Source organism: Athene noctua, chromosome 3, assembly GCF_965140245.1.
Source record: "Athene noctua chromosome 3, bAthNoc1.hap1.1, whole genome shotgun sequence".
NCBI lineage: Eukaryota > Metazoa > Chordata > Aves > Strigiformes > Strigidae > Athene > Athene noctua.
The window spans coordinates 33902060-33928413 of NC_134039.1; the positions used below are offsets into that span (position 1 = coordinate 33902060).

General features: G+C 40.0%; 1 protein-coding gene across 2 annotated transcripts in view; it reads right to left on the reverse strand.

Moving 5' to 3' along the window:
* Positions 1–3558: 3558 nt before the first annotated feature.
* ANO4 (anoctamin 4) overlaps positions 3559–26354 on the reverse strand; it is a 243818-nt gene continuing 221022 nt past the window's right edge. For both annotated transcript variants that reach the window (XM_074902662.1, XM_074902664.1), the window contains 9 exons: positions 25937–25994; positions 23215–23312; positions 19239–19381; positions 18073–18225; positions 16271–16418; positions 13706–13825; positions 10563–10668; positions 7128–7323; positions 3559–3997 (listed from right to left, as the gene is read on the reverse strand). In XM_074902662.1, the coding sequence (XP_074758763.1) occupies positions 7132–7323; positions 10563–10668; positions 13706–13825; positions 16271–16418; positions 18073–18225; positions 19239–19381; positions 23215–23312; positions 25937–25994 (1018 nt within the window). In that variant the 3' untranslated portion in view covers positions 3559–3997; positions 7128–7131. The remainder of the gene's footprint in view (positions 3998–7127; positions 7324–10562; positions 10669–13705; positions 13826–16270; positions 16419–18072; positions 18226–19238; positions 19382–23214; positions 23313–25936; positions 25995–26354) is intronic.

Here is a 26354-nt window from a genome sequence, read left to right on the forward strand (position 1 = left end):
TGCCAGATCAGTTACCAGCCCTGCTGGGGTCATGGACAGGCATCTGCTGAGCTTCGTGGCACTGTCACCCTTGCATGACCTTGACATTAGTCAAGAAAGGAATCAGGTCTTTCTTGCACTTCCTCACTCTCTCTCTCCCTCTGGATCTTGGTGACAGGGCTTAAGGCAATGTTTCTATGTGAAATATTTGCCTGATGGAATGTCCTGGAAAATATCTGCTTTTGATCGCAGTTCACTCTCAGAGTAAATTTTTTATTTGGTAAGAGCACTGTTCCCCCAGACATGGCTGTTTTTCTGTTTTGTTTTTTTTAAAATTTTTTCTTTCAAGTTGTTGAAAGTATGAAGAGATTAGGGCTGTGGGACCTTATCAGATTGCAAGAAACAGTGGGTCTTTTTTTTTAGTACAGGAGGTGTATTTAGTGCCATCTGGTCCTTTTGTAGAACTGGTCCTGAGAGTTTATTTATTTTGCTGGTTTTGTCATATATGCTTGGTTTTATTAAGCCACTTGTTCCCTTGTTACCTTCATCTCCTTCTCTCTGCTCACTGCTGGAAGCTGCAAGAGTGTATTTGGTGACGAGTAGAGGCAAAAGTCAGTAATATCCTTCCCTTGATGTCCTGTGTCCCTCTTTTGCCCTGTCTTGCCCTTACAGAGCTGGTCCTCATGAAGGAAATGAGTTATTTGGTCTCTTTATTCAGTGCTGTACAGCAGACCTACAGTAGTCTTCCACTTCATGCCCAGCATGCTGGCCTAGGATTGTTCTTGCACTGGGCTGGGCATAGCGCAGCAGAGGCGTTAATGCAGGAAGAGGGCCCTCTTTGCTGTACTGGGCAAGAGGGAAGACTGTGTCTGCCACTGGTGTTACCTGTGGAGCAGTGAGCTGAAACCTCATGTAGCCATTTGTGTTCATGCAGTCCCTGTTGTCACTCGGGGGATTCACGTTCAAGGTTGGTCCAAGTCAGGCAAGAGCACGTTGTGTGTTTTGGCAGGCAGGCAGAGGCCAGTGTGCAATGCCACAGGATGGGGAAGGGATCACAGAGGACCATTTGGTGAAGGCTTCTCCAAAGCTGCAGGGCACGGGATGGCTTATCCTCTGGCTAGGCTGCCAAGAAAAGCTGAACTTCATGGCCACTCCGAACTATGCATTGTACTGGTGGTTTGGGAGGGTGAAAGCCCCCATTGCTTCCTTCTCCTGTGTGCTTTCTGGTACAGCAGGGAACAGTCTCTGACCCACTGTGCTGTTTGTGTACAGCAGACTTTTTGGCTCTATGTGGGTGTTTAAAACACCTCTATAGCAGCAGAATCAAGGTGGAAAATAAAAGCCATTGCAGGAGAGTCGAGCTGTGAAGCTTATAAGGAAGGCAGTCATGCCTGAGAACCAAATGAAAAACTGACTGCATGTCTGAAATGCTTTCTAGAAGTTACGCATTTGTGCCTGGTGCTGAGCTGCTGTAACTTGGCATATGACATAGTGCTAGTTTACCTACCTTGACTGGGGCCCTTTAGCATCTAAATCAATTTATTCCGTGCCCCTGTGACAGAGGGCCCTTGATGATCTACTGCATAAGATGAACTGACAGGATGAGAAAACATGAAGAAGAAAAAATGGGCTAGACCTCTACTAGAGGAGCACAGGCCAGACAGACACTGTACGGGTTGCCACCAGGGGTACATTGCCATTGGCTAACCCAGTCCTGAAGGACTGGTTTGCATGATCCAATGCAGCGTTCAGGGCCAGCCCCTTGTCTCCCATTCTGCTGCTGCAGCTCTGTGACCAGGTTAAGTGTCTAAAGCCACTGCGTGGTTTAGAGCGAGTGGGATAGATCCCATGAGTTATGTCTTGTGCCCCTATATCTAAGATCTGAGACAAAAGATAACATCCTCAATAAAGTCTTCTGGGATTCAGGACAGGGGCTTCTGTTCTGGGACTATCCTCGTCACTCAGACACTAGTCCACTGACTGAATGAGCTGGCTATGCTTCTTAAGTCTCAGAAATGCAGCTCATTCAGCCTTGTGCCTTGTCTTCATGACACAGAAAAAGATACTGCATTTTATGTTACAGAATATTTCTTAAGCCTTGGAATATAACAGTTTTTACTTACCAGGTACTTTCAGACCACAGATCTGAAAAAGGGTAAGTACTGTTATCTCCACGCTTCTACAGAGTGCTGAATGGACTGGTGTGCCTCTGTGTGCCTGTGCTTTATGGCACAGAGTAAGCTGTGGAAAGAAAGGACAGAGCTGTGTGCCCACTGGCATGGCTACCGCTCTCCCAACACCAATGCTTAACTCCCACCTGAATGTTTTTAGGAAGGATGACTGATCACTGCTGTGTTAAACAGCATCAGCATGGCCTTCATTGCACCACTCTGCTGAGACTGCTGTTTGCACTTAATTGATACTGCCTTAACTTTCTTGGATGATCTGTGACTTTTGCCTGTTTTGTTCGTGGAGTGAAGACTAATCTTCATAGTTACCACAGTTTAAAAATGTAGCACCACAGAGGGTTTTTTTCAGTGCTTTGAATTCACTTTAAAACACGTTTAAAACAGGGAAAACACATCAAAGAGCAACTTATCTTCCCTTATTGCTTGCAGTCACTATTTGAGCACTGAGCAGTCATTTAACTCTAATTTTGGTATGAAGTGAAAGTTTGGGCCAGGTGATATTTATTGGTCCACAATCGCAACATCAATATGAGTTTTCACTGGGGAGAACATCTTGCAGATGACTCCCGTGGCTACCGCATTTCTTTCTAAGTAACCTCCCATGGTTGCTGCAGAGCTACAAAGTCATTCTTTCTGCTTTACTTTTTTCTATATGCTTATTGTTTTAATTGGCATCACTACTTAAAGCAATTAATTGTCTGAATAATATTTTCTCTGGGATCATATACTGTCCTGTGCTAGTTGGACTCTCAGTCAGGGCCTTGTCTGTGTAAAGACAGCAAGATAATTCTTGGTGTCTCCATCATACTTCTGCACCCTGATCCTTCATCTCTCCCAGCTAAAAGCTCACCTGACCAAGAAATGCAGGATGCTCAAAACTGATTAATTCTATGGGAGTGGGAGCACTCCACACTGTCCAAATTACATGAAGCATCTTGGCAGGGTCAAGAGACAAAACAAGAATGAACGTTTGAAAAAGAACTAAAACCACAGCAGCAACAATATTGGACTATGTGAATATACAAAGGATCCACAGAGAGAAAGTAGTGACAGATTTTGGCCCTTTTTGGTCTGCATTTAAATTTACTTCCACCTGACTGGTCTGTTTGCTTGCTGAACAAATAAGGTAACCAGAAAATAACTCATGAATGTCAAACAACAAATATCTCATATGCATAATTTATTTTAAAGTTTATTGCGTCACATTATACAAGCATTAAACATGGCTTTATGTTGATGATATTTTTTAAAGTGTGAAAACTTGACATTCTTCTCCATAGGATTTTTCTATTTACAAATAAACAATCTCTATATACTTTATATATATATTATATATATGATAAATAACATAAATCCCCTCAGAAAGATTTAAAATAAAAAGGAACTGATTTGTAAACACGATTTCTGTTGTATTATTTGGTGGCTTGAACACAGATGATGTTCTATACCTAGGATTTTTCTTTTGTCAAAGTATCCAGGTTGTTAATTTACATTTTTTATTCTAAGATCTGTAAAACCAACATGGGACAGAATGCAAAAAACGTAGCAAACAGGCTGAAAAACAGTCCCAATATACAATTTTTATTTCCTTGGTTTTAAAAACTGGTGTGTAACTGCTCATGGAGTACATGCTTGCTGTCAAGAGTGGTCTACGGAGATCAATCCTATGCTGATTGCAAGATGATTTCACAGTAAATCCTCTGATGTGTACTGTGCTGCTTGCTATGTAAAATGTCTGTGGCATGCATTGAGGTTGCATTTTTTCTCATTCCCTTGAAGGTAGTGCTCTTGTGGAGCTGAAATAAGTAAACAACATATAGGATGGTCACCTGGAGGTTTAAACAAAACCCATCATCAGATCAGAAAGAAGGGAATGGCATAAATTTGCTATCTAGAGACCATTAAAATCCCATTATTATTATTAGCCTATTATTTGTATTACATTTTCCTAATTAATTAAATAAAAAGGGGTCATCTTTCCTGAGTTTTCTGCTATACATCTCTGAAGGACTCAGAGGAAATCTATTCACAGCAGACCAGCAGTGCAGAAACCTCAGTGGGTTGACTGGTCAATATCAAGTGACAGAACTGTACTCGGGATCTGCCAGGGAGGTTAGAGCCCCTTTCAACATCATACTCAGCACAAGCTTGGTAAGCAGCCAACTCGTGTTCTCACTGAGAGCAGAACAGGACACAACTTCTAGCAATGTATGGTCATGAAAACTGATCATAATGTAGCTATGTCGAAAACTATTCTCAAGAGCAATTATTATCTATTGTATTTCTGCTGCGCTTTATTTGTTTTGGCACATTATATTGTGGTGTTCCTCTGGAGAGGAAGCCAGTTTATATTCTACCAGGTTTCAGTTCAGTTCTCGGAAGTTACTGAGATCTGTGTTGACAAAGTTGTATCTTACCGTGGAGTTTGCAGAGGATCGCACTCATATGGTTGACACTGATTTTATGCATGACTCATGTCTCACTTTACTACTTAGCAAACAGTTTCTAAGCTCTTGTCATCTGTTGTTTTAGCTATTAAACAGAGGGTATGCAAACTAATCCAATCACTCATGTGAATTTGGTCTGAATGAGATTTTGCACAGCAATCCTGCTTGAGAGTCCACAGACTGCAAGTGCACTACACACACCTGTAGGTGGTGGATGGTAAATACTAACCCATCTGGCATGTGTGTATCAGAGGATGACATTGCCTAATCCCCACTCCCTATTTACAGAGACAGAAATAACCCCATTTCTCCATTGCCCACATGGGATGTGTCCACAGCTGCTGTAATCGGAAGCTAAGGTGAACAAGTTCACTCCCTCGTTAGGCAGGAATACACCCCGCTTGTGCTCCCCACTCAGTCTGGCACCATGTCAACAGAGAACAGATTAATCCTGAAATTCCATCAGTGCTTATTTTGCCTCATGGGACCTTCAGGCTTGGGACAGAAGCACCTGATAAATGGGAGCTGTTGTGCCATTTATCCTCTTCATGTAGGATGATGGGTCATTACTGGAGGAGGTTCCTTGCTGTGAGGTGTAGGCAGGCAGCAGCCACAGAGAAAAGGGTGCATACATTTTCTTCCACCCCTCTCCTTCTTCAAGCCATATTATGTTTCGTTAAAACTTACACACACACACACACCCGAAATAGCACAGTTCTCTGTTGCAGTGGAAAGAAGTTAATAGATCTAATTTGGCAAGATGGGGTCCTGGTGCAAGTGGTCCTGATGTCTTGTGGAGCTTGAGGCATCCATCCATAGGGTCTTGCACTGTGTGGTCTATCCAGAAGGGCAAATTCTAGCCCTTCTATCAAATGATTTCCAGGACAACTTGTAGAAACAACTTGCTGAATTTTCCTCCTTCTTAAATATCTTCAAAATAACAAGGTCACAATTCCTTAAGATTTCCGAGAAAACTATCATTTCTATGGAGCTCCAGTTATTTTGGAAAAGACTAGACAAATGGATTAGCTCCATTTTGTATCTAGCTCTATCTAGCTCTATCATCTCCAGGACATAGGCTTGCTTCCACTTGGCTTCTTACAGTCTTGGCTTTTGAACTTCCTTCTTTGTGTTGTAGCTGATGATGCCACTGCACGTTCTGCAAGAACTGCAGTGTTATCACTTTGAGGCAAGAGGTGGTAGAACTTTTGCAACACTAGGCATTTTGATTCATGTTGCTCCACCCAACACTTCTGCAGTCCTCAGACCTACAACGCCACTATTTGGGTTAATGATCTGGGAAATTTTTAATTTCTTAGTGTTGAAGAATTTGCAAAAGGATATATACAGGGGCCCATTTCACCCAAATCTAATTCTCTAGCCTGTGTAGAATTGCTCTGCATGAAGGATTTCAAGCTATTTCAAGATGTAGTATATTATACTACAGTATGTTGTTTTATTTTTCCCCTCCACCCTTTCATAGATAATGGAAGGATGAATAATGTAAGTGTAGAGATCTGGATGACTGTGTTCTTTTGCTCTGCTGACTTTGTTCATCTGTTGGGGTTTTTTTTTGTTTTACTTACATAAGTAAATAGATAGGTCTTTAAGACACACTCTGTCTTCTGTTATGTGTATCATACACCCTAATTCCTGACAAGGCCCCAATGTTATCTTGCAATACAAATTCACAGGCAGTTCTGGGCGAGATGCCCTAGCCTCATTTGTTTCCTTTAGAGACCAGACAGTCCTACAGCTGAAAAGGCACTGTTCAGATCTTTAGAACATATTACCAAATTTTCACAGTATAATTTCTAAATAATGACCCTACAGTTAGATACCTCTGGACACATTTAGATGCTTGTCTATCTGTCAGCATTTCTGCACACTTAAATTTTTCAGCATTGTTAGACCAGCTGATTAGACTCACGATCAAGCATCTTCTCCTAAAAATTACTTCAGTATTGTTGGGAGTAATGGAAATGTTCCACATATATGACCTTAACTCATGGTAAACACAAGCTAACACAGCTTAGTCCACTGTGGAAGAGGGCAACTTTGCCATGCATGTGCTGCAGGTGGTGTCCACACACATGGACAAGTACTGCCATGTTGCCAGTGCACAGTCACTGATTATGGAATAGCAACTTGGTCATGAGAACGAGCCATAAGATCACTGAATGCTGTAAAGCACTGTAAGATATATAACTGCTTTGAAGTTCAGGGCCTTGAATTTAAGTCAGGGCCTGGGAGCTTCCTGGAAAGAGTGCAGAGTCTTAAGCATTGGTCTGATCTGCTCATGCTGACCTTAGCTCTGGAGAAGACTAAGCCTTGCAAGACCTCTCATTTCAAAAGGCTTGTAACAGTAAGCACCATATTAAACAGGGGTGCACATGTGCTAAGTGCACACAACATTGACCGACTATTCTTCTCAGTGCACTCTCCACTGTAGAAAAACAGGAAATTTTTATAAACAGAATTCCTATCTTCATTTAAGCAGTTTCTTCCTCACCCCATCATGGCCACTCATTGTGATAAGATTTTCCGTTTTTCTTCCTTTCCTTCCGCTCTTTCTGTAGACGTTCTAGTTCAGCTTCATACATCATTTCCTGAATGAGGTACTTTTCCCTCCTCATCCGATCTCTGAGATCTTTTGGGAGATCTGGGATTAAGTAGGAAATCAGGTGCTTTATGCAAAAGACAAGGTGCTGTGAAAACAAGGGATGAAAAATTAAGACGTTAGGAAAGAAACAAGTACTTTCCATATCATCTGAAAACCCTCTTCTTCCAGTTCACAAAAAGATGCTGTGTTAGAACTAAACTCATTACTAAATTTGAAGAAACCAAACCATGATGTTTTTTCCCCAAAAAAACTCCAGCCCATCAGTGGAGTATGGATCGCAGCTAAAGTTCTGAGCATCTGGGTTCAAATAAGGCCTCAGAATTGCTGTATGACCTATCTGTTCAAACCCCTGAGGTCATGATTTGCTGTAAGATTGTTTGGGCAGGGCCTGGTATTAGTGGATTGCTCTGCAGGAGGAGGAGAATCAAATGATAGAATACTTTCCTGTTGCCAGAAAACCCTTGCATGCATATTGGAACTGTAATAAATGTGATGATGATTCATGTTATAAAATATATTGACCTTTAATGTAAATGTATATGTTGTAAATATTTTGTAATGTATGTATGTTAAATGGAAAGTAGCTGCAGTTTTGTCACTAAAATTGGTTCGAAGTTTGTTTTTGTAAAGACTGTTACTGCACATGGACAAAGGGAGAATAGAAAAGTACCAGACAGACCCGTGTTTTGATGGAAAAATACCAGGAAGACCCTTGTTTACAACACCAGAGGGTCCGAGAAGATTCGAGAAACTCCACTACACTTGCATGGACTAAACACACCCATCTTATGAATATGTATTAGGAAAGACTATAAATGGGGTGGGGTTGTTTACATGGTGTGCATCGGTGGCAGAGCGGAGACTCCTCGGCATACCCAGCGCTGTTTTGGTTATTCTTATTTCAATAAAATTATAAAATTATATTTGGCTTTTGGCTTCTAAATTTATAACAGAACCAACAAATGCAAATGCAAAACGAAACATTTTTTCTTATACTGCGTCTCTCATCCAAAGACATATTCCCATTTACTAAACATCACAATTAAATACAAGGTAACTGATCCTTTGTCCCTCATGTTTTAGTCATGCCATGTCAAAGCTTGAGTGTGATGGAGGAGGATTGCTTGAGTGTCTTTTTTTTGTTTAATCAAAGATCCTGCTTGGAGATTTACTCACTCCACTTCAGAGGATGAGGAGGAGCAGAGAAACAGAAAAATCTTCCATCTCAGGAAGGACACTCATTCTAGATTGGAGAAATAAAGGTATTTCTTCTTCTCCAAGCAGAACCCTTCCTTTGAATACCACTGAAAAGAGAATGTAATGTTTTCCCTTGTATTCTTCACTCATGAGAAATAAATTCACAATACTTCAATTGCTGGGTTTTTTTTCCAAACCTAAAAAAAGCCTCTTCTGTCAGTTTATGCTGGACAAATAATTCCTTTTGCAGTGACAGGAAATACATTTGTTTGTCTTTGAGGGAGGTCAAGATAGCCAAAATAACCACACCCACAGTGCCAAAAAGATGTCTGAGTTTAGATAGTTACTTTATTTATGAAAAAACCTACCTTGAATCACTTATCTCTTAGTTTAATCTTTTACTGTACTTGCTGTAGCAATCACAATACACCCATTAGTGTTTTCCACAGAGAAAGACAGTTCTGGTTTCTGCTGCAATTATCTTTTTGATTTTAGACATAGTTAAGGAAACAGTTTCCAGTGCCAATAAACAGAGGGGCCCCTTTTGAGGGAGACAGCTGTGAGCCAGCCTATGGCTTTGGTTGGGGCAAAGCAAAGTGGTATCTCTTGTGCAAATATTGGGCAGACAGAAAACTATTCCACAGCAGATAGCATGTTTGGCTGGGCACTGAGACTTGAGCAGGGCTGATTTTTCTTGCCTTAGTTATCTTTGCCCTTATGCCATGCTGTTTTTATGCCAAGTGTGTATCAAGAAGCAAGGGTGACCTGCCAAGGCCATTCTTGTAGTCCTTTTTCAAGACAGGTACCCTGGCTCTCAGTACTGACAGCTCAAGAAATGAAGAAGAGATAAGCCCAGCAGCCCTCTATCAAATCTTTCTTTCTTTTTTCCCATTAATGTTTCCCAGAGTGCGGCAGAGATGATGGAAGATCTCCTTAGGACCAACCTCTAATGAGGCAGCCCAGTGTAGAGGAAGGAGAGAGACCAACCTGCAGTGCCATATTCTCACTTCGTCTGGGAAGGGCTGAAAATGACAATCGGGGAATTCACTGCAGAGCCACCAAGACATCCCTACAACAAGAAATAATCTAGAGGATGTTTCCCCTTCACCTTTCCTCTAATTCAAATGCTTCTGTTCTGTGATCCAAAGAGGTGCTTCAAAAGCTCAGTTCAGAATGAATTTCCACAGTACTGTGAGCCAGAAATGCAATATGTGCTTATGAACATTATGCCAATAATTTATGGTGATTACAGCTTCCATATCTGTGTTGAATGTCCTGTTTCAGGACATTCAGGATTTCAGAGCAGAGGATTGAGCAAAGAGTTTTTAAAAATCATTTATTCCCTGTTGCCTTCTTCACAGTGTAAAAGGCATTTCAAACTGCTTGTGCTGGAGAGATGCTGAGCCCCTGGTTTCTGGCAGGGATATTCAGGCACCTGAAATTCAGGCTTAAGAGGCACATTTTGTTTTGTAAGTGATCTCATCCTATTTAACTACCCTCCTGTCTCTCTTTTTGAAATCTCCCTGGGTATACCAGTCATGTGAAGTTAGTATTATCTTCTCTGGTTTGTCTTAAAGATTTCTGAGATCCTGACAGTAAGTACTAATATTATAAACATTGGCAAAGGTATTGAATCCTTTTCATCACCATCATCATCTTTGTGATGCTAATCATTCTGGGGAAATGAATGGTATTAAAGAAGTAGAGAAAAAAGCTAGATATGTAAATATTGTAACTTAAACTATCTTCATTTTTCAGTTGTTCATATTTCACCTTTTCTTCTCATGTTCCTTCACCCCTTCCTCACACACTGAGTCAGCATAAGGCTTTCCAGCCTAAACAGGTTATGAATGCCAGACCCCAGAAAGTAAATAAAAGCTTAATTTATTGCCCCTTTTTGCAAGTCACTGTTACAGTTTTCAAAGCACTGCATTCCTCTTCTTGTTAGAACCTAAATACCTGTGACTGTTCAGAAAAGAGATCTGAGAATATGAAGCACAATATAAATAGCAGAAACTAACACAAAAGCTCAACAGCTGTCATCATAGATCAGCCCAACAAAAAAGCTTCAAAGGGAAATCTGTTTCATTTTGTTGTTTTTGTTTTGCCACCTGAACGGTCACTGACCTCAAATACAATAATGAAAGCCAATCGCGCTGCTAAGACATGCCAGAACTGCAGTGTGTAACCGTAGGGCACTGGGGAGTGAGGAGGGTCTCGGTAGTCCCTGTATCTGAAAGACAAGCAGAGGACAGTAGTTAGCAAGATCCTGCCCTGCTACCTGGGAGGAAGGCAAAACCAAAACCCAGCTGCTCTTGATCACGGCATTTTCTGCACCAGAATTATCTCAGTTCAGACTGTACAAGTTACCACAACGCTGCTTGCTTCTAATGCTGGGCCTACACTAGTGTTTAATTTCAGGTGCATGCTTTTGAAGCAAGTGTCCAGATCACCTCCACCTGCCACACTTCGGTTCACCCAAAAGGGTTTACTGTCAGATGAAGCCTAACAGTAAGATGAACTCCAAGAGTGCACTTTGTGCTCCAGCTGCTAATGGAAATTTAGTGCAAAGGACCAGGCCAGTACCTGTATGAAGCAAAACTGCTGAAGCAAATACAGAGGATGTTGGGTGCTCAGCACTGGCAGTTTGGCCCTACAGCATCTCCCTTCATAGCACAACGAAGGCACCTCCTCAGAACATGGAGCAGGGTGGAATGCTCTGTTGTTCTGAGGGCCACTTTCTTCCCACTACAAGTTCATTTTAAAACCATAAATGTTCCTAATTTTGTCAGCCTGACAGCCCTCCCAAAATCCATGTGCAACTGCCTTATGGGCTCCATTTGGCCTTTGGTCAATTAGCTGGCTATCCCTGGTGTATAGCATCCTGACTTTAGCAGAGCCAGAATGGCACCTCTTGGTATGCCAACAGGGCAAGGGCTATGTAAGAAAGGGATGTAGTGTCTTGTCTCACAGAATGTTTCTTTAAAGACTTTAGATCTCAATAACATAACTATCTATTGGGAAAGCTGGATCCAGGAAGACTCAAAAATTACATTAACAAACCATTTATTTGTCTAAATCACACATTCTGGAGTCCATTTCTACTAGCAGTATGGCAATTCCAAAATACTATTTCAGAAACTTAATTTAAAAGTAGCGTAAAAATAATTTTTCTCCTTAATCTGTTTCCTAGATGGTACAGAAAACCCACTACAAAAGATATTGAAAATACCATAGTAAATAATACACTTAAGCTTGATTTCTAAGTTAGTTTTAAGAAACTAAAGAAAACTCAGGTGAGCAAAAGAAATAAACAGTCATTTCATCTCTATGATAACCTGTATTTCTTTGTGAAGGTTCACCTTCTTATATAGCAGAGGGTGATACACAAAATGAAATAAATTGCTTCTTGACATCTTAGTCAGCAACAAACATCTCTTAAATTGCTGCATCTCTAGTGCAAGTTCTTAAGACTGAGGTGATCTTCCCTTCTGCAAGCAGCACTCTGTCTTCATAGTTTAGGATGTTTTACAATATTCTAAGCATCCAGAAAACAGAAGTCCCCAGACCAAGTCCCAAGTCAGTAGAGTATGTCTCTTTTTTGTACTTGCTAGGAACCAAGCACTACATGTGAAGAAATGAGGATACCTTTTATAACCAGCCAGAATAACATGGCACCATCTGGGTTCCAGATGAGCAGAAGTTAACTGAATATGGCCACTGTTTTTGTTCAGACAGACTGCCTTCCTGGAAAAATGCCTACACTATTGCGCAGTAGAACATATTTCCTTACCTCATTATCAATATCTGGCTTGAAGTGCAATTAAAATGACTGATGTTTGAGCACAATTCAGGTGGGTTAAGTAGCTGATAAACTCAGCTAAAGAAAGTAAGATGTTAATTTTCTTTCAAGGGTATATGTACATAACAATTCAGCGTCCTCCAGAAGAACAGATTTATCTTCTGGAGATTTATGGCACCAATTTTAATAGTGTTCTGTTTATGGCACACAGAGGGTTCAACTTTTTTATTATGGGATTTCCACCATCAGCTTTAAGTAGCAGAGACCTCATGCTTGAAGTTGGGGAAGAAAGGAATTAAACAGGGGGAAGAGAATGACCAGAATTACAAAACATTATTAAATGGTGCTATGGCAAACAATATGGAATGGAGTATTCTCAAAGTTGTAATGCTCCACAGAAAATGCTGTGTGTGGATTCAACATTAGGATGTTCCTTCTTCCAAATAAGCTGCATCAGTCTTAATTATCAGTTAGATAAACAAAAGCATTAATGCTACACCCTTCCCAGTTCATTATGCTATACCACTCAAGCTTCTTACTAAAAAAAAATGTGATGGTATCACAAAGTATCACTGACTTTTGCTGTATCACAGAGTATCTTTTGTTCTTTAGGTACTCATGAAAGGATATTTTAATTCTTCACAGTGAAAAATACTGGGTCTAAGTGTATCTGCAGCTGCCAGGACTCATGCTTGTAAACCAATTTTGCAATAAAAAGATGGAAGCTGTATTTGTTGTTTGGTATTTTTGGTTGGGACCCCATTTACGTCCTTTACATATATCCTTGATGTTTTGGATCATTAAAATCAATCAGATGCAAATCTGACATTACAGACTAGTCTCAGGCTGCTAGTTCTCCAATCTGTTGGCTGAGGACAAAGACATACAGATAATTAACTGCTCATTTTATTTTGATTCAAACCATAAGTATATGAATATTATTAAGAATTAAACCTGTAAGCAATGACATAGACATTCAACAATTAGGAATTGCTGGATTTGAGGTTTCATAAAGGTAGTTTAGAACAGACCCTGTTTATGCCTGGCAGACCTCTGAAATAACTCAGTGTGGTCATTTCTGTGCAACCTTGACTTCCCTGTGCATGTGCTAGGATGTAATCTGATTACAGTTTCATCTCACTGGCACCTAAGTAATCAGTTGCCTATTATTGGCCCTTTGATACTACATTTCTACATGATGATTGTGTCTGATTCAAGTCATGACACCATAGAAATCCTGCACTTGGAACACCTGTCAGCTATCCACTTTTTGAGTTCTCCTGTATCTAAGGAAGGAATCATGCAGGTAACAGCCAAGAAGTACCATAAGCATGTCCCTGAATAGCACAGTTAATTCTTTCCATTACTGTTTTTTAAGTTATGAAAATTAGTGCCAACCCCAAATTTATCATGATGCTTCTCCCCTGCAATGTCTTAAAGCAGAGAGGTATTTTAATCAGATACTTACCTGCAGTATTTTAATGGTGAACCAGAGAATTCACTTCCATTTGATGTTGGCTCTGAACGGTTTTCAAAGTCAGACACCAGAAATACTGATAAACTGGCATTCACATAGCCAACCATACACCTAGAGGAGAAAAAAATCCTGTAGTCAGGACACAGCAAGGTTTTCCCATTAACAGTTGTACTCAGAAGGATGTTCTCTGGGTTTCATGAAATCCACAGTATAACTGTGATGCTTATTAATATTTGAAAGGGATGTTGGGGCAATACAAAAGAAATACTCAGGTAGGTCAGATGGACAATAGAAGTGAAGAAATGGTAGATATCTATGGGAGAAGAAATGATGAAGACTGGCACTATCACTTTTCAAAAGAAAAGTCACCTAATTTTCAAAAGAAAAGTCACCTAAAAAGTGACAAAACAGAGGTAGAGAAAATAATGAGTAGCACTAGGAAGATAATAAGAATATTCCCACTGTTAACCTCGTGGTACTAGCACAAAGGGATATTAAATCAGATGAAAAGACAATGTATTTAAAACAGCTTTTATACAAAATGTCCAGTTAATCAGAGGAACTCAGTACTAAAAGATCACAAGAGTGGCTGAGCACAGTTTGAAGGGTCAGGCACAGTTTGGAGAACACCGAGTAGGAGAAAGTACACCGCCTGAAAAAGGGCTCTGGGAGTCACTAGAAGGCTCACGTTTGGTGTTAATAAAGCTGAGGAGAGATATTGCAAGTGTATTGTGCTGTTCACTCTGTGCTGCCTAAGCACAGGTAAGTCAGGGCACACTGCTCAACTTGGAGCAGAGTATAATGCACAGTAAGGGTTTGTTTCTTCATGTTTTAAACTATGGATTTTACAGTCTTGGAGAAATTGCATTTAAACCCCATCTGGCTTTGTCTCAAAATCTCCATACTGACTCGATTTGGAACTTAATTTAATTGCAATATTTTTCTAGTATCACTGGGTGTCATATGGATCTAATACCTAGAGATGTTTTTTTGAAAGAATAAAGCACCTCTCTCATTTAAGTTATTCAATAGCAGATTTTTTGACTCCTTAATTTGAGAAAATTCAATATTCCCGTAGATTTTTTAATAGCTTCCTGCTTTTGTAACAGTACTTACTAATAACAATATCCAGAAAGCTGACAAAAATAGTTTTTATCCAAAGTTGGCTCCTTCAGAGGAGGTGGTTTCATCTAGAAAATCACTCAGAAAAGCAGAAGTGTGAAATCACTATACAAGTTGTGTGAAATCACTATACAAGTTTTGTGAAATGATAAGAGCTTCCCCAGTGAGCCAAGCTACTTCCCCTATGCAGAAGCCAGTCAATCTTATTTGAGTCTTCCTGAAAATAAAATTTCTAAAGGTGTTGTTTTTTCATGCATGGTAGTCCTGAGAAAATCAATAGCAAGGAAAAGTTGCTGAGAGTGCCTCAATGTCCTATGGATCTTCATCACGGCACAAGCACAGGCACGTGCTCAGGAACGACTAGCACCAGACCAAATACTTTAGCCACAAACGGACTTTAACTCTTCATGAAAATAAACAGAACATTTCCCCTGGCACTGACTAAAATGCCAACTCCTTGCAGGACAAGTTAGCAGCAATGTTAATCAGGAGCTGCCACACCAGCTGCCCTTCTTCCATCAGTATGATTAAACAGTATTGGCAACCAAAAGATGGCAAAAAGCAGCAACAGAAGAACTCGCCTTCTGTAGCAGGGAATAAAAATCAATCTGCCATATGTCTAATAGCAGAATGTAAGCTATCTGTCACTGTCTACTGTTTAGCTTAGATTTCTTTGAACAGTAGGGTCCTTGTTAATGGAGCTGCTAGGAGATCATTTGCAAACTGTGTCTATTTGTGTTCAGCTCTATTCAGTGACCTTCCCTGAGTGCAACAGCCTAGATTTGAAAAGTTGTCATGTAGCAGCTATACTCATACTTGCTGGTAGTGTGCACACGCTGATATAATCTCACTGTTTAGCAACACTGAAAGAAAATCCAGTTAGGCAGTGGAGCTTCAGTTCACAAATGTCTCCTGAAAGATTTCATCTAAGGACTCTAGTTTTAGAAGAAAAACAAATTACTTTGCTCTGTAAGTATATCTTGATTTATTAGTTGGGAATTACTTCCTCTTGTTAGACACTACTTTTTTTCGAGCAATACATGCTGAATACTCCATCAGGAAAAAAAGCCTACTGAATAAGTTTAAAATGATCATTAAATCTGTAACAGATAAATATCAGCCTTGCTTCAGAATGAAAAGAGTCTTATATCCATGTACACCAGCTGTGAACTGCAGCTTGTGTAGCATGCTCTTACACACATCAAATCTCTGTAACAACTCTGCCATGTTTTCCTTGAATTGTCATAAATTATAGTCACTCAGCAACTCCTTCTGTGAATATGCAAAGCATCAATATCTATGGCTGATATCTGTTACCTAAACACTCAATAAATTTGGGTTAGTGGAATCAGAACACACACAGAGAGGACTGCTGTATCTATTCAAGTAGTAAGTGATTTTCATATGCATTTGTTTTCTCAAAGAAAAGCTTACTTTTGTCCAGCTTCTCCTTGGCCAGCACAAGGTCCATATTTGTAAGCATACACAAGGCGAGGGATGAAATCTGATGTCACAGCTATAACAAATGCATTTGTGATAACAGAAAGAATTCCAATGCCTTCCAGGATCCCGTACCAGATTCCTGTTCAACAAGGAGAGTATATTAGCTCCAGGAAAAACAAGAATCAAAGTGCCTGAGATACTGCATGCTCTGAAGCAGCTGTCTGCACCACTCAAGGTTTTTTTATGTAGTTTCTATCTGAGAGTCACCAAGTAAAAATATTTTTTTCTTATTGAACAGCAGGACATCAGTAAACCAAAATTCCGTTCCCACTGGGTGGGAATTTCGTTTATCCTTCAAATAATCTCAAGGAAGCCACAAAAATGCTCACGGAGGCCTTGGCTCCACCAAGCCTCATAACCAGGTTTTAAGAAATGCTGTAAGCCTCCCTGCTTATGATGACAGCTGTCCAGCCTCTCAGGAGGGTCTGCCAGGGTAGCCAGGAATACATGCAATCCATGATCTGCCTGTCACTGGGGTATTGCATGTAACTTGTGCACAGCTGGTCAGCATGTACCCATCAGCATCAAAATCTTCGTGGCATGCTGATGTTACACAATGGCACAAAGTCCCTACGCATCACCTGGGCTTTTTGGCTCATCCTCAACCATCTGACATCTGGTTATGAGGGCCATCACTAAGAACCACACCAAAGGAAGGTTAGACATACCATTGACTTTAACAAGACATCAAGCTGTCCCTTAAAACTTTGCTGAACAGGGAGTGAATACAACTTATTTTGAGAAATCACACCTGAATTGGCTGGGGAAAAAAGGTATATTTTTCTGTGCTTTTATTATTTATGTTTTTTCAGGAATTATATTTGCAGTGTACACTGTGTACTGGCTGATGTCCAGGTTTGTACCTAAACTCACAGATCCACACTGTTCACATACAAAGCTTTATTCAGACACAGATTTTAGGTACAGAGTAGACCATGCTTAGAGCACAAAGCCTGGACTTCTGCTATATCATTGTGTAGGCTACTGTTTTTTGCAATGCAGATGGGCAGTGAGGTATCCTGTTTACCCCTGCGAAGACACCAGGGATTCAGTGTTGAGCAGATGACTGTTTTACAGAGTTGTTCCTAAAGGTGTTCTGCTTTTGCACACTTCAAAGACAGAAGAGATTTATAGTCAAAACATGTTCAGAGAGTCCTTGCAGCAGTGTGTGGCTGAGTGACCTCAAAGTTATGTGAACCCTGTGTTTAGCAATGCAGGTGTGCCTCACTGAGAGCAAGTTGTCTCTTGGGATCTACACCCACTCTGTCTGACCCACCAGGGACCTAGTAGGCATAGCCCCTGAGTCACAGGGGAGATTGGTTTTATATTTGGTAAATATGAAGCACACAGGTCCCTTACAGAATGGTGGCTGCTTTAACTTGACTTTCATGTTTCAGCTACTCTGTCTGGTTATTATAGCTGAAATGAGCAGCAGCATGTGTTCACATAGTATGCCTGCCACAAGGAAAAACATACAGAGAACACTCATCACTTTAGTAAAACATCTTGGCTGTTGTCACCCAGAAAATAATTAAAAGACATTTTACAATATAGACTGCTAAATGCATAAGTAGATTGGCATCAGATACTTGAACTTGAAGGAACAATCAAAGTGTGTGTTGTTAATAGGGAAGGTGACTGAAAATACCTTAATGTTCTCTTACTTGAAGGGGTCTATGCTTTGCCTTAAAAGTAACACATACACATAACAAACACACATGCAAAGAGCTCACCTATATCTTTGGCTCTTGAAGCTAAAGGTCTTCTCCACTGTGTAACAAATTTGTATGCATCAAGCCGAATTTCAATAATATTGTTAAGTAAGGCCAGAAGCGGTGCCAGTGGAAAAGCTGCCACAAAAATGGTTGTGAACCCAAACTGAAGAACTAGGAAAAAAAGGAAAGATCACAGTATAACTGATAAAATCTAATCCCAGCGTCTAAGATACCAAATAATATATGCATACAAATATTATGTATAAATTTACAAACATTTCTTATTATGTCATACCATACAATAGGCTAGTGACAGTTGTGACCAATTCCTTGCCAAAAGTTCAGAGCAAGGATGACAAGAACAAATGCACATCTGTCCCTGGGATGGAGAGCAAAATCTAGATTTTGCAATTCGGAGTGAAGTTTAGAGGTGGACAAGCTACGTTTAGAAAGGGACATTTTTACTCCAGCAACAACTAGGATCTCTCAATTACCTGCAAAGATTAGGGCTTGAATACATTGCTTTTTATTGTACAGATGGGCAGCAGTTTGAAACTTTGTGTAAGTTTCTAGAGGGAGATTTTCAGACTGCCAAATTTCCCATTAATTTTAAAAGAATTGTGTGAGGGAGAAAAGAAAAAAACAATCATGACACATGTAGTTCAGTCACATAGGGCAAAAGTTCGTGTTCTTTAACATTTCTTTGAGCAGTTATCCTCTCCTTTGCTCTGGATAGAGCAATGCCTTTTGGCAGCAAGCTACTTTGTAAATGTGAGGTAGTAAATGATGCTGAATTTTAAACATAAACAAGCATGCAGGTCTGTACCATGCAGCTTAAAAATAAAAGCCCAAGGGAACATCTTTTAGTAAATAACAGCAAAGTTCCTCAGAAATGTATGCAGGTGAAGAGGTGGGCTCTGATTTAAAAAATGGCCTTCCCCCCACAAAGCCAGAATGATAAGTGTTTCATAGATATGAGGTTAGCAAAACAGCACCTATGTTGGTTTGTTTTGGTTCTTACAAACTCACTCTCTTTCCTAACCTGACCTGTGAGAACGAAAATTATTTTGCAGCCTCTTTAGCTTCATAAAGCAATAACTAAAAGAATACATCAGCCTACATCAACATAAAAGCCTCAAAATTAAAATCTAGTGAAAGAGAATGAACAAAGGTCAGCGCCATACTCATTTCTAGGTATTCATCAAAGAGTCCGTAGGCATTCATAGGTTGCAGATTGTAGTCCTTTTCCCACTGTGGGAAGTTTGTTTTTCTCTGTGTGCCATACTCCTGTCGCAGTTTTCTCCTGGTCCACCAGTTTTGAATTAGCCTACATTTTCAAATAAATTAAAGAAACAAGGTAAATAATATTAGTGGCTATTTAGCACAAAATTGGAAGATGCTAGGTGTGCACAACATACCTTGCAAAATTAATTTCCCAATGCACAGGAAAATAGAATATTAGTAATACCTGTGGCTGATGACATGGCATAATAGGTATGAAAATAGATACAGCTGATGGGCTGTAATCCAAACCTAGATGTTGTTAAAATGGTGGAGGGATTTTGACACATTTTTACTAGTTATTTCACTTCTCTTTCTCTACACACAATGGCAAATCACTTCAGGGTCTGTTTATATGGCAGAATGCAATGCTGTGTGGAGATAGTTGAGCTCTAATGGAGAATCAGTAAATTGAATGCTAATGCTGCTTGATCCCTTCGTGTGCAAGCCAGCACCTCTACATAGCTCTACAGTGCGCAAGGTAACGGTCCCTGAGCAACCCTGGAAGGGAAAAAAGCAACCTTGAATGGTGTCTGCAGCCAAACATTGGCAGAAAGAAGTGTGTGGAGTACTGACAACATGTGGTGGCTGAGAGGTGGATGGCTGACATAAGAGCTATCTCCATCTCAAGAAATGGGTGAGCGATACTGGACTTCAAAGGGAAGGTACTGTTCCTGAAGAAATGCATGTGTAGGGGCACCATGGGAGGCACTGAGTCCGACGAAAAAAATAAGTGTTCACATCTGAAATAAACACCTTTGCCTCTCCAGGTCAAGTTGTTGCACTGGTTTGACCAACAAAGGACACAAGTTACAGGAAAGAGAGGAAGAGAGGAAGAGAGGAAGAGAGGAAGAGAGGAAGGAAGGAAGGAAGGAAGGAAGGAAGGAAGGAAGGAAGGAAGGAAGGAAGGAAGGAAGGAAGGAAGGAAGGAAGGAAGGAAGGAAGGAAGGAAGGAAGGAAGGAAGGAAGGAAGGAAGGAAGGAAGGAAGGAAGGAAGGAAGGAAGGAAGGAAGGAAGGAAGGAAGGAAGGAAGGAAGGAAGGAAGGAAGGAAGGAAGAAGAAGATACTTTCTCCAAAGTTATTGAAAGTTATTGTTGGCCCCTTTGTCTCAGCAAGATAGAAGGTGATGGCTCACCCAAATAATTCAGTCCTTTCCCTGACTGTGCTTTGCTTCTTGCCCTCAAAGTGGTCTGGTCTGGTCTGGTCTGTGAATAGTAGGCAAACAGCTTCTGGATTTGGATAAAGGTTTGGGCAATTGGTTTTCTTAAAGCTTAGAGATAATTTTTCCATTCAGGCCATTTACCAGAGAGGTTATAGCTTTTCCTGTCTTCCTTCAGGAAGTATAGGTGCAACTGAGTGCAGGCCATTAAAATCTAGAAGTGCAAGAAAAAATTAGAAGCACAACCATGAACTTCAAGCCAAAGTACAAGAAACTATTAAAATATTTGGGTTTAGCAGCTTGCAGCCAGTGTATAAAAAGCCTGAAAAGGCCCACGGTTATGACTGATGAACTGTGGAACAGTTAAGGGCACATCTTTGCAGTCCACATCACCCTCTGAGACTTTGCCTCTTATGTTCTGCCTGTGAGAGGGCTGAGAACTGGATTTCTGCAAAGGCAGCAAATTGAGGAGTGAGGTGGGTAGGAAACCAGTTAACTTCTTCCTTTGTGAGAGGGGAAACCCATAAGCAGTGTTACTAAATATCTAATACTTCTAGTGAAATTCACAGACGTAATTTTCTGATTTATGTGTGAGCAAAATGTGAGCAAGGCGATGTTATGTGGTTTTAGTACGGGTGTATGTTCTTCCCAGAAAAACATCAACTTGAAATTGCAATTTTCCACCTCCAAATGAAGCAATAATTTATACTTTGTTTCTTAGTTATTGCAAATGTATCTATGCAGGAGAGGAGAACTGATGCACACTTTCAGAGGTTTCGAGGTGATGTTTGTACGAAGCAGAAGCACCACTGTAACATGCCAGTATTTGTATTAAAAATCTATTCACTAAACAATCAATGCTCTAGCACACACCCTAGGGCCTCTCTCTCATATCTTTGAAACCTAGGTTTTAAATCTCAGACAGATATTTCAGAAGAGAAGCCAATGTCACATACATCAGTAAGAAATGTGATGGCAGGCACTGTGGTTCCTGTCACCAAGGAACACTCAGTGGTACTTCTGACTTGCCCTGCATGTCTCTGGTCCCTGTGGAAGTACATGCCCGCATCAGAGCTGGGCTGCCACCCTGAAATGGTGCAAAAAGCCACTCTCCAAAACACCCTGCTGGCACCCCTTTCCTCGGGCTGTCTTATGGGGAAATATTCTCTGCTATCAGCATTGGCACCACACAGTGCTGGTTCTGCCTGGGTCCTGGCAGGCAGTAGTCAGCACACAGGCAGAGGTGCAGTGATGCTATACTACAGACTATTGGATTGCCTCCAAATCCTCTGGCCATCTATATGCTATTGGCTCCAATCATGCTCTTCACAGAAATGATCATGTTTTTTTCACACAAAAAGGAAATGCACTTGCCTGCAGCATTTCAGGGCTGGAAGGTGGACTGAAAGGTCTGGAGAGCAAATACATGTCTCATCAGAATAAGGTGAAGCATCTCACATTGTTGTGACTGTGTGTTTTGAGTTGTGATTTTTGTTGTGACTCTAAAGTGAAGAGACTGACTTCATCTGAAGCAGTTTATTCCTGTTAAATCACTTGTTCTTAAACAACTCCTATCTCCTTCAGTCACCTTCTTTAATCTCCCTCTGTGCTCTTTATTAGGTTTTGAAATCCCTATTAATAGGCAGCAGAAAGTTCTAATGAAAACTGACAAAAGAGGAAGGGAGCAGAGAGAGAAGGATCAACACTACTGCTGATGTTACCTCCTCTCCACCCCAGCTAATTCCTCCATCCCTAAACAGCTGCAAAATCCTGGGAAGCAGCGCTAGGCACAAACCGGGTAAGACAGAGAGATAGCGAGCTTTGAGTACCTTGATTGCCAATTACTCAGTGCATTTAAATCATTTACTTCCATTCTCATTACAACTAGATGTGATCAGCACTAAGGCTGCCTGAAATCGCTTCTGCAAACACGTTTCTGCAGTTCAGGGACCAAACTGTGCTAGCTTTGCTGTGGATCCTGCAGTGAAGCAAATCCCTCTGAACTTTGCAAGGGCAAACTTTCTGATAATGTCAGCTCTCTCTTACATTTTCACACTTGCTAATTTCCCTTGATGACCTGCCACACTGTCTCTAGCATCAGCTGTCTATATTAATATTAAACATGCTCATTAAATACTAATCAATAAGAAATCAATCAATAGGAAATGAATAATTGTCAACCTTTTCAGTCAGGGCACATCCATAGTACCCTGAAGATCACTGGGAGACTTGTCAATATACCAGTCAGTACATTTTGCGATCTCTGAGAGTATATATGCCAGCAGTACATTTTTTCCAACTCCTACCTGCCCTTTCAGGCACCTTTTATCACCCAGCAAGGAGAAATCCAATTTAGAACTTACTGGCATAGCTAAAAAATGATACATATATTTCCTGTGTAAGGAATACAGTGGTCTTACAGTTATTTTTAAGGAGTTTTAAATCACAGAATGCAATTTAATTGAATCAAGTACTTCCCATATATTATTGATTTGTTTATATTACACTTTCACTTTTGCAAACTATGTCCAATGTGAGAAAACACCCAAACAGCATCTACTTCTATATGTCTGGAAATCTGTCTTAAAAGTTCTGTATCCTAGGGGGGGATTTTCTATTGTAATGACTACTGTAACTTGCTTTTATGTAACTGGTCATAAGGAAATCATACACAGTATTCTTCTGTGATCTACAGAAGCATAGGCATTATATTTACTTACGGGTAGCCCAGTTCCATGAAATTATTCCACGTCTGTTTTAAAACCATTATAATACCCATTTGCATACAAAGATCAATAAGGCATCCACTAGGGTGGCACTACAGAAAAGAAGAAACAAAAGGTTATACAGAAATAACGCTGAGTTTTAAAGCATTTCTTGAAGACTAGAAATGGATATTACATATTTTACTTAAAGGACATTAAATGCCATCATCTTTATTATTTAAAAAAAAATATAAACTCATTGGAACATATGAGACTGTACCATACCATCAGCCTTTTAAGCCTACTGTCTAAATCTCTGCAGAGGTTGGAATCAGCTGAAACCAATGCAGTTTTCACATCAGTGCTTCTAATATGTTGTGCAACTGTGGGTGGCACAGAAGGCTGACTCTGCATCAAGCCAAAGAACGAAGAGAAAATTCCTCCTGGCTGCACAGGCAAACAGTTTATGCCTAGGGGATAGACCTAATACTGATTATTAAGTGCTATTTAATGTATATAGCTGAATGGACCATGCAAAAGTATTCTCTTGAAGAACTAAAAATCTCTGTCCAACAACAGTTCCTAGTGTCTCTTGATTAGTGCTTGCTTGCTTTAGCAGTGGCTCCAGACTTTGAAGAAGTGGTATCACTTTGGGGAGGTTTGCTCAGATAGTACAAATTTAGGTAATTCCACAATTTTTCATCTAGTATTGGAAGAAAAAGAAAAGGACAAAAAGCCCTCAAACAGTACAACTGACTTTGCGGATCCAAACAGTGGAATTCAAGCTGTATTGTTAAATCCCAGGTATTATGGATAAGTTGAACAGATCACTGTCATAGAAGTGTAACTATTTCTCTTTAACTTTTAGGGAGAAAAATTAGTTATGACCTGTAACAAAATGTGATATGAATTTTTTACACATACTGCATTATACAGTGCTCAGAACCTGGGTCCCTGCTGAAGTTTCTGTTGGCCTCATTCAGCTTTTCTTTAGATTAACAGGGCGGCAGCTGATACTTTTTTATTTTTAAAAATTAAATTCTCTGGCATTATTATTAAATCATCATCCTTCTGTTTTTAGGAATCAATCATGCAAGCCAATATAACCTAAGAGAGGTAGGTGCAGTTATTAATGAAGTAGCAGTGATGTTACAACCATAACATCACTAATATATGAATTGTGGTCTGAATATGCCTATGGACACTGGACTAGACAATATCATGTTATTAAATGTCTTGCACTTGGCTTCATCCAACAGGTGAAGAGAGGGCTACTGGAGAGATTATCTGGGCATTATATTCTAAACTATGTTCCTAATAAGACCTAGCACAGATATGGTCAATAGTCAAGACTTTTTTAAATAGACGTTTATTATTAGACCTCTTTTCTTTGAGAAAAGCAAAATAGTAGGGACTACTAATAGTAGCTTCTACCAGCAACTGACTCAACCTGTAACACCTCACTGTTGCACTTCCTCCCAAACCTGGTTCTTCCTTTCTCCTATCTCTGCTCCTGCAGAGGGGTGAGGTTCTTTCTGTGTTCTCAGATCCCTCTGTGAGGTGATTCAGCCCAGTAAGTCATCAGAAAACAAATTCAGCCAGAAAAAGGAAGAGTTTCCTGGTGATACAGGGAACTGAATAGGCTCCTCACAGGGTTGGACAAGCTAGAGCCAGTGCAGATGAAGAGGAAGGAGCAAACTTCTGGGGAAAGGCTCAAAGGAAGAGCAGAATTATCTTCTTTTGGCAGCAGCAAGCTGTTAGGTCAGCTCAGCCCCTCTCAGACTTTGGAGGCATGTTCAGTGAACTTTTGTCTGCCCATTTATCAAGTATTGTTTCCTTGAATGTACAGAATTCCCTACTTTAAAATTAGAAAGGCTTTTCAAATTATTCATTTTTTTTGCTAGTATTCAGATGACCTCTATTAACCAAAATATTTATATATATGGAAGTTTTTGTAAATTCATGTAGTCAGTCTAAGGACCTGCATTTTCCACTTGCCATTTGTCATGTATTTGCAAAGTTGTTTCACTAATTCAGCTGTCAAGCATGAAAGAAACCACAGTATTTGAGTGTGCAAATAGCAGCATTGGAAACAACATGACTGGTCCAGAAACTTCTGCTGTTCACCTCCAGTAACTGTCAAATGGGTTTTGAATTCTGGATGTATTTGCCAAAAAAAGTGTGAGTGGTCCTTGAGTGACATGGAAAGCCAACCTCTCATTGCTCCCCAAATCCATTTGGTTTTATAGGCATGGAACATTATGCCAGTAGGTCTTTTGGGAAGTTTGTTCTGTTGTCTTGATCAACTTTCAAGTTAATTTTAGGTGTCTGAATTTTTAAGTTTTTTTATTATTTTAGCTCCCTGGTCATCAAGGCTAGAAAAGCTGAGAAGAAAGGATTTATTTAGAATCAAAAAGTAATCAGATTCATATCTGACTGATTCATTTTAAGGATGAAATATTACCAATGTAAAAATGTGAGTAATGTTTAAACCATTTGATAACACTATCCAAACATGATGCAAAACTAAGACTGTTAGCATTGAAAAGGATACTTATATCAATATGTAGATGTTTTTGTAGCGGTCGGTATTGTCAGCAGTGTGGAGTTAAGAGAGAAACTGAAAACACAACAACACACTCAAAAATACCTAGACAGAATGATGTGTCTACCTCTGCCTGCATTCACTGCATCTCTGGGCAGCAAATAAATCAGTCTGTAGTTAGTGAACACTCACCTCTTCCAGTCTCCACCGGTTTATCAGCCTTAAGTAGGCACCAGGGTGTCCTGTAAATCTTCAACACAGGAATATATATCAACTATGTTCACAGTAGCAGAAGAAAGCTCACACTGTTGTTTTAATCTAAGGTCATCTTAGTGTGATTGATATAACTATAAAAGATGTTATGCTGCAAAAAGTTTTGGAGGATTCCTAGAATAATGTCCATGAAGGACTAAGAATATTTTTACTTTCAGTTTTATTTCAATACCAAATATTCTGCTTTTGGACCTTCAGCATATGTAGAGAAGAGAGAAAATCTGAATAAAAGTGTTCATGTCAGTTTGGAAGATGTCTTTCAACTGCCAGTCCATTTTCTTACACCATAATGTGGGCTGTGAATCTGGCTTTCTGTGAAATCAGTGAAAATATTAGT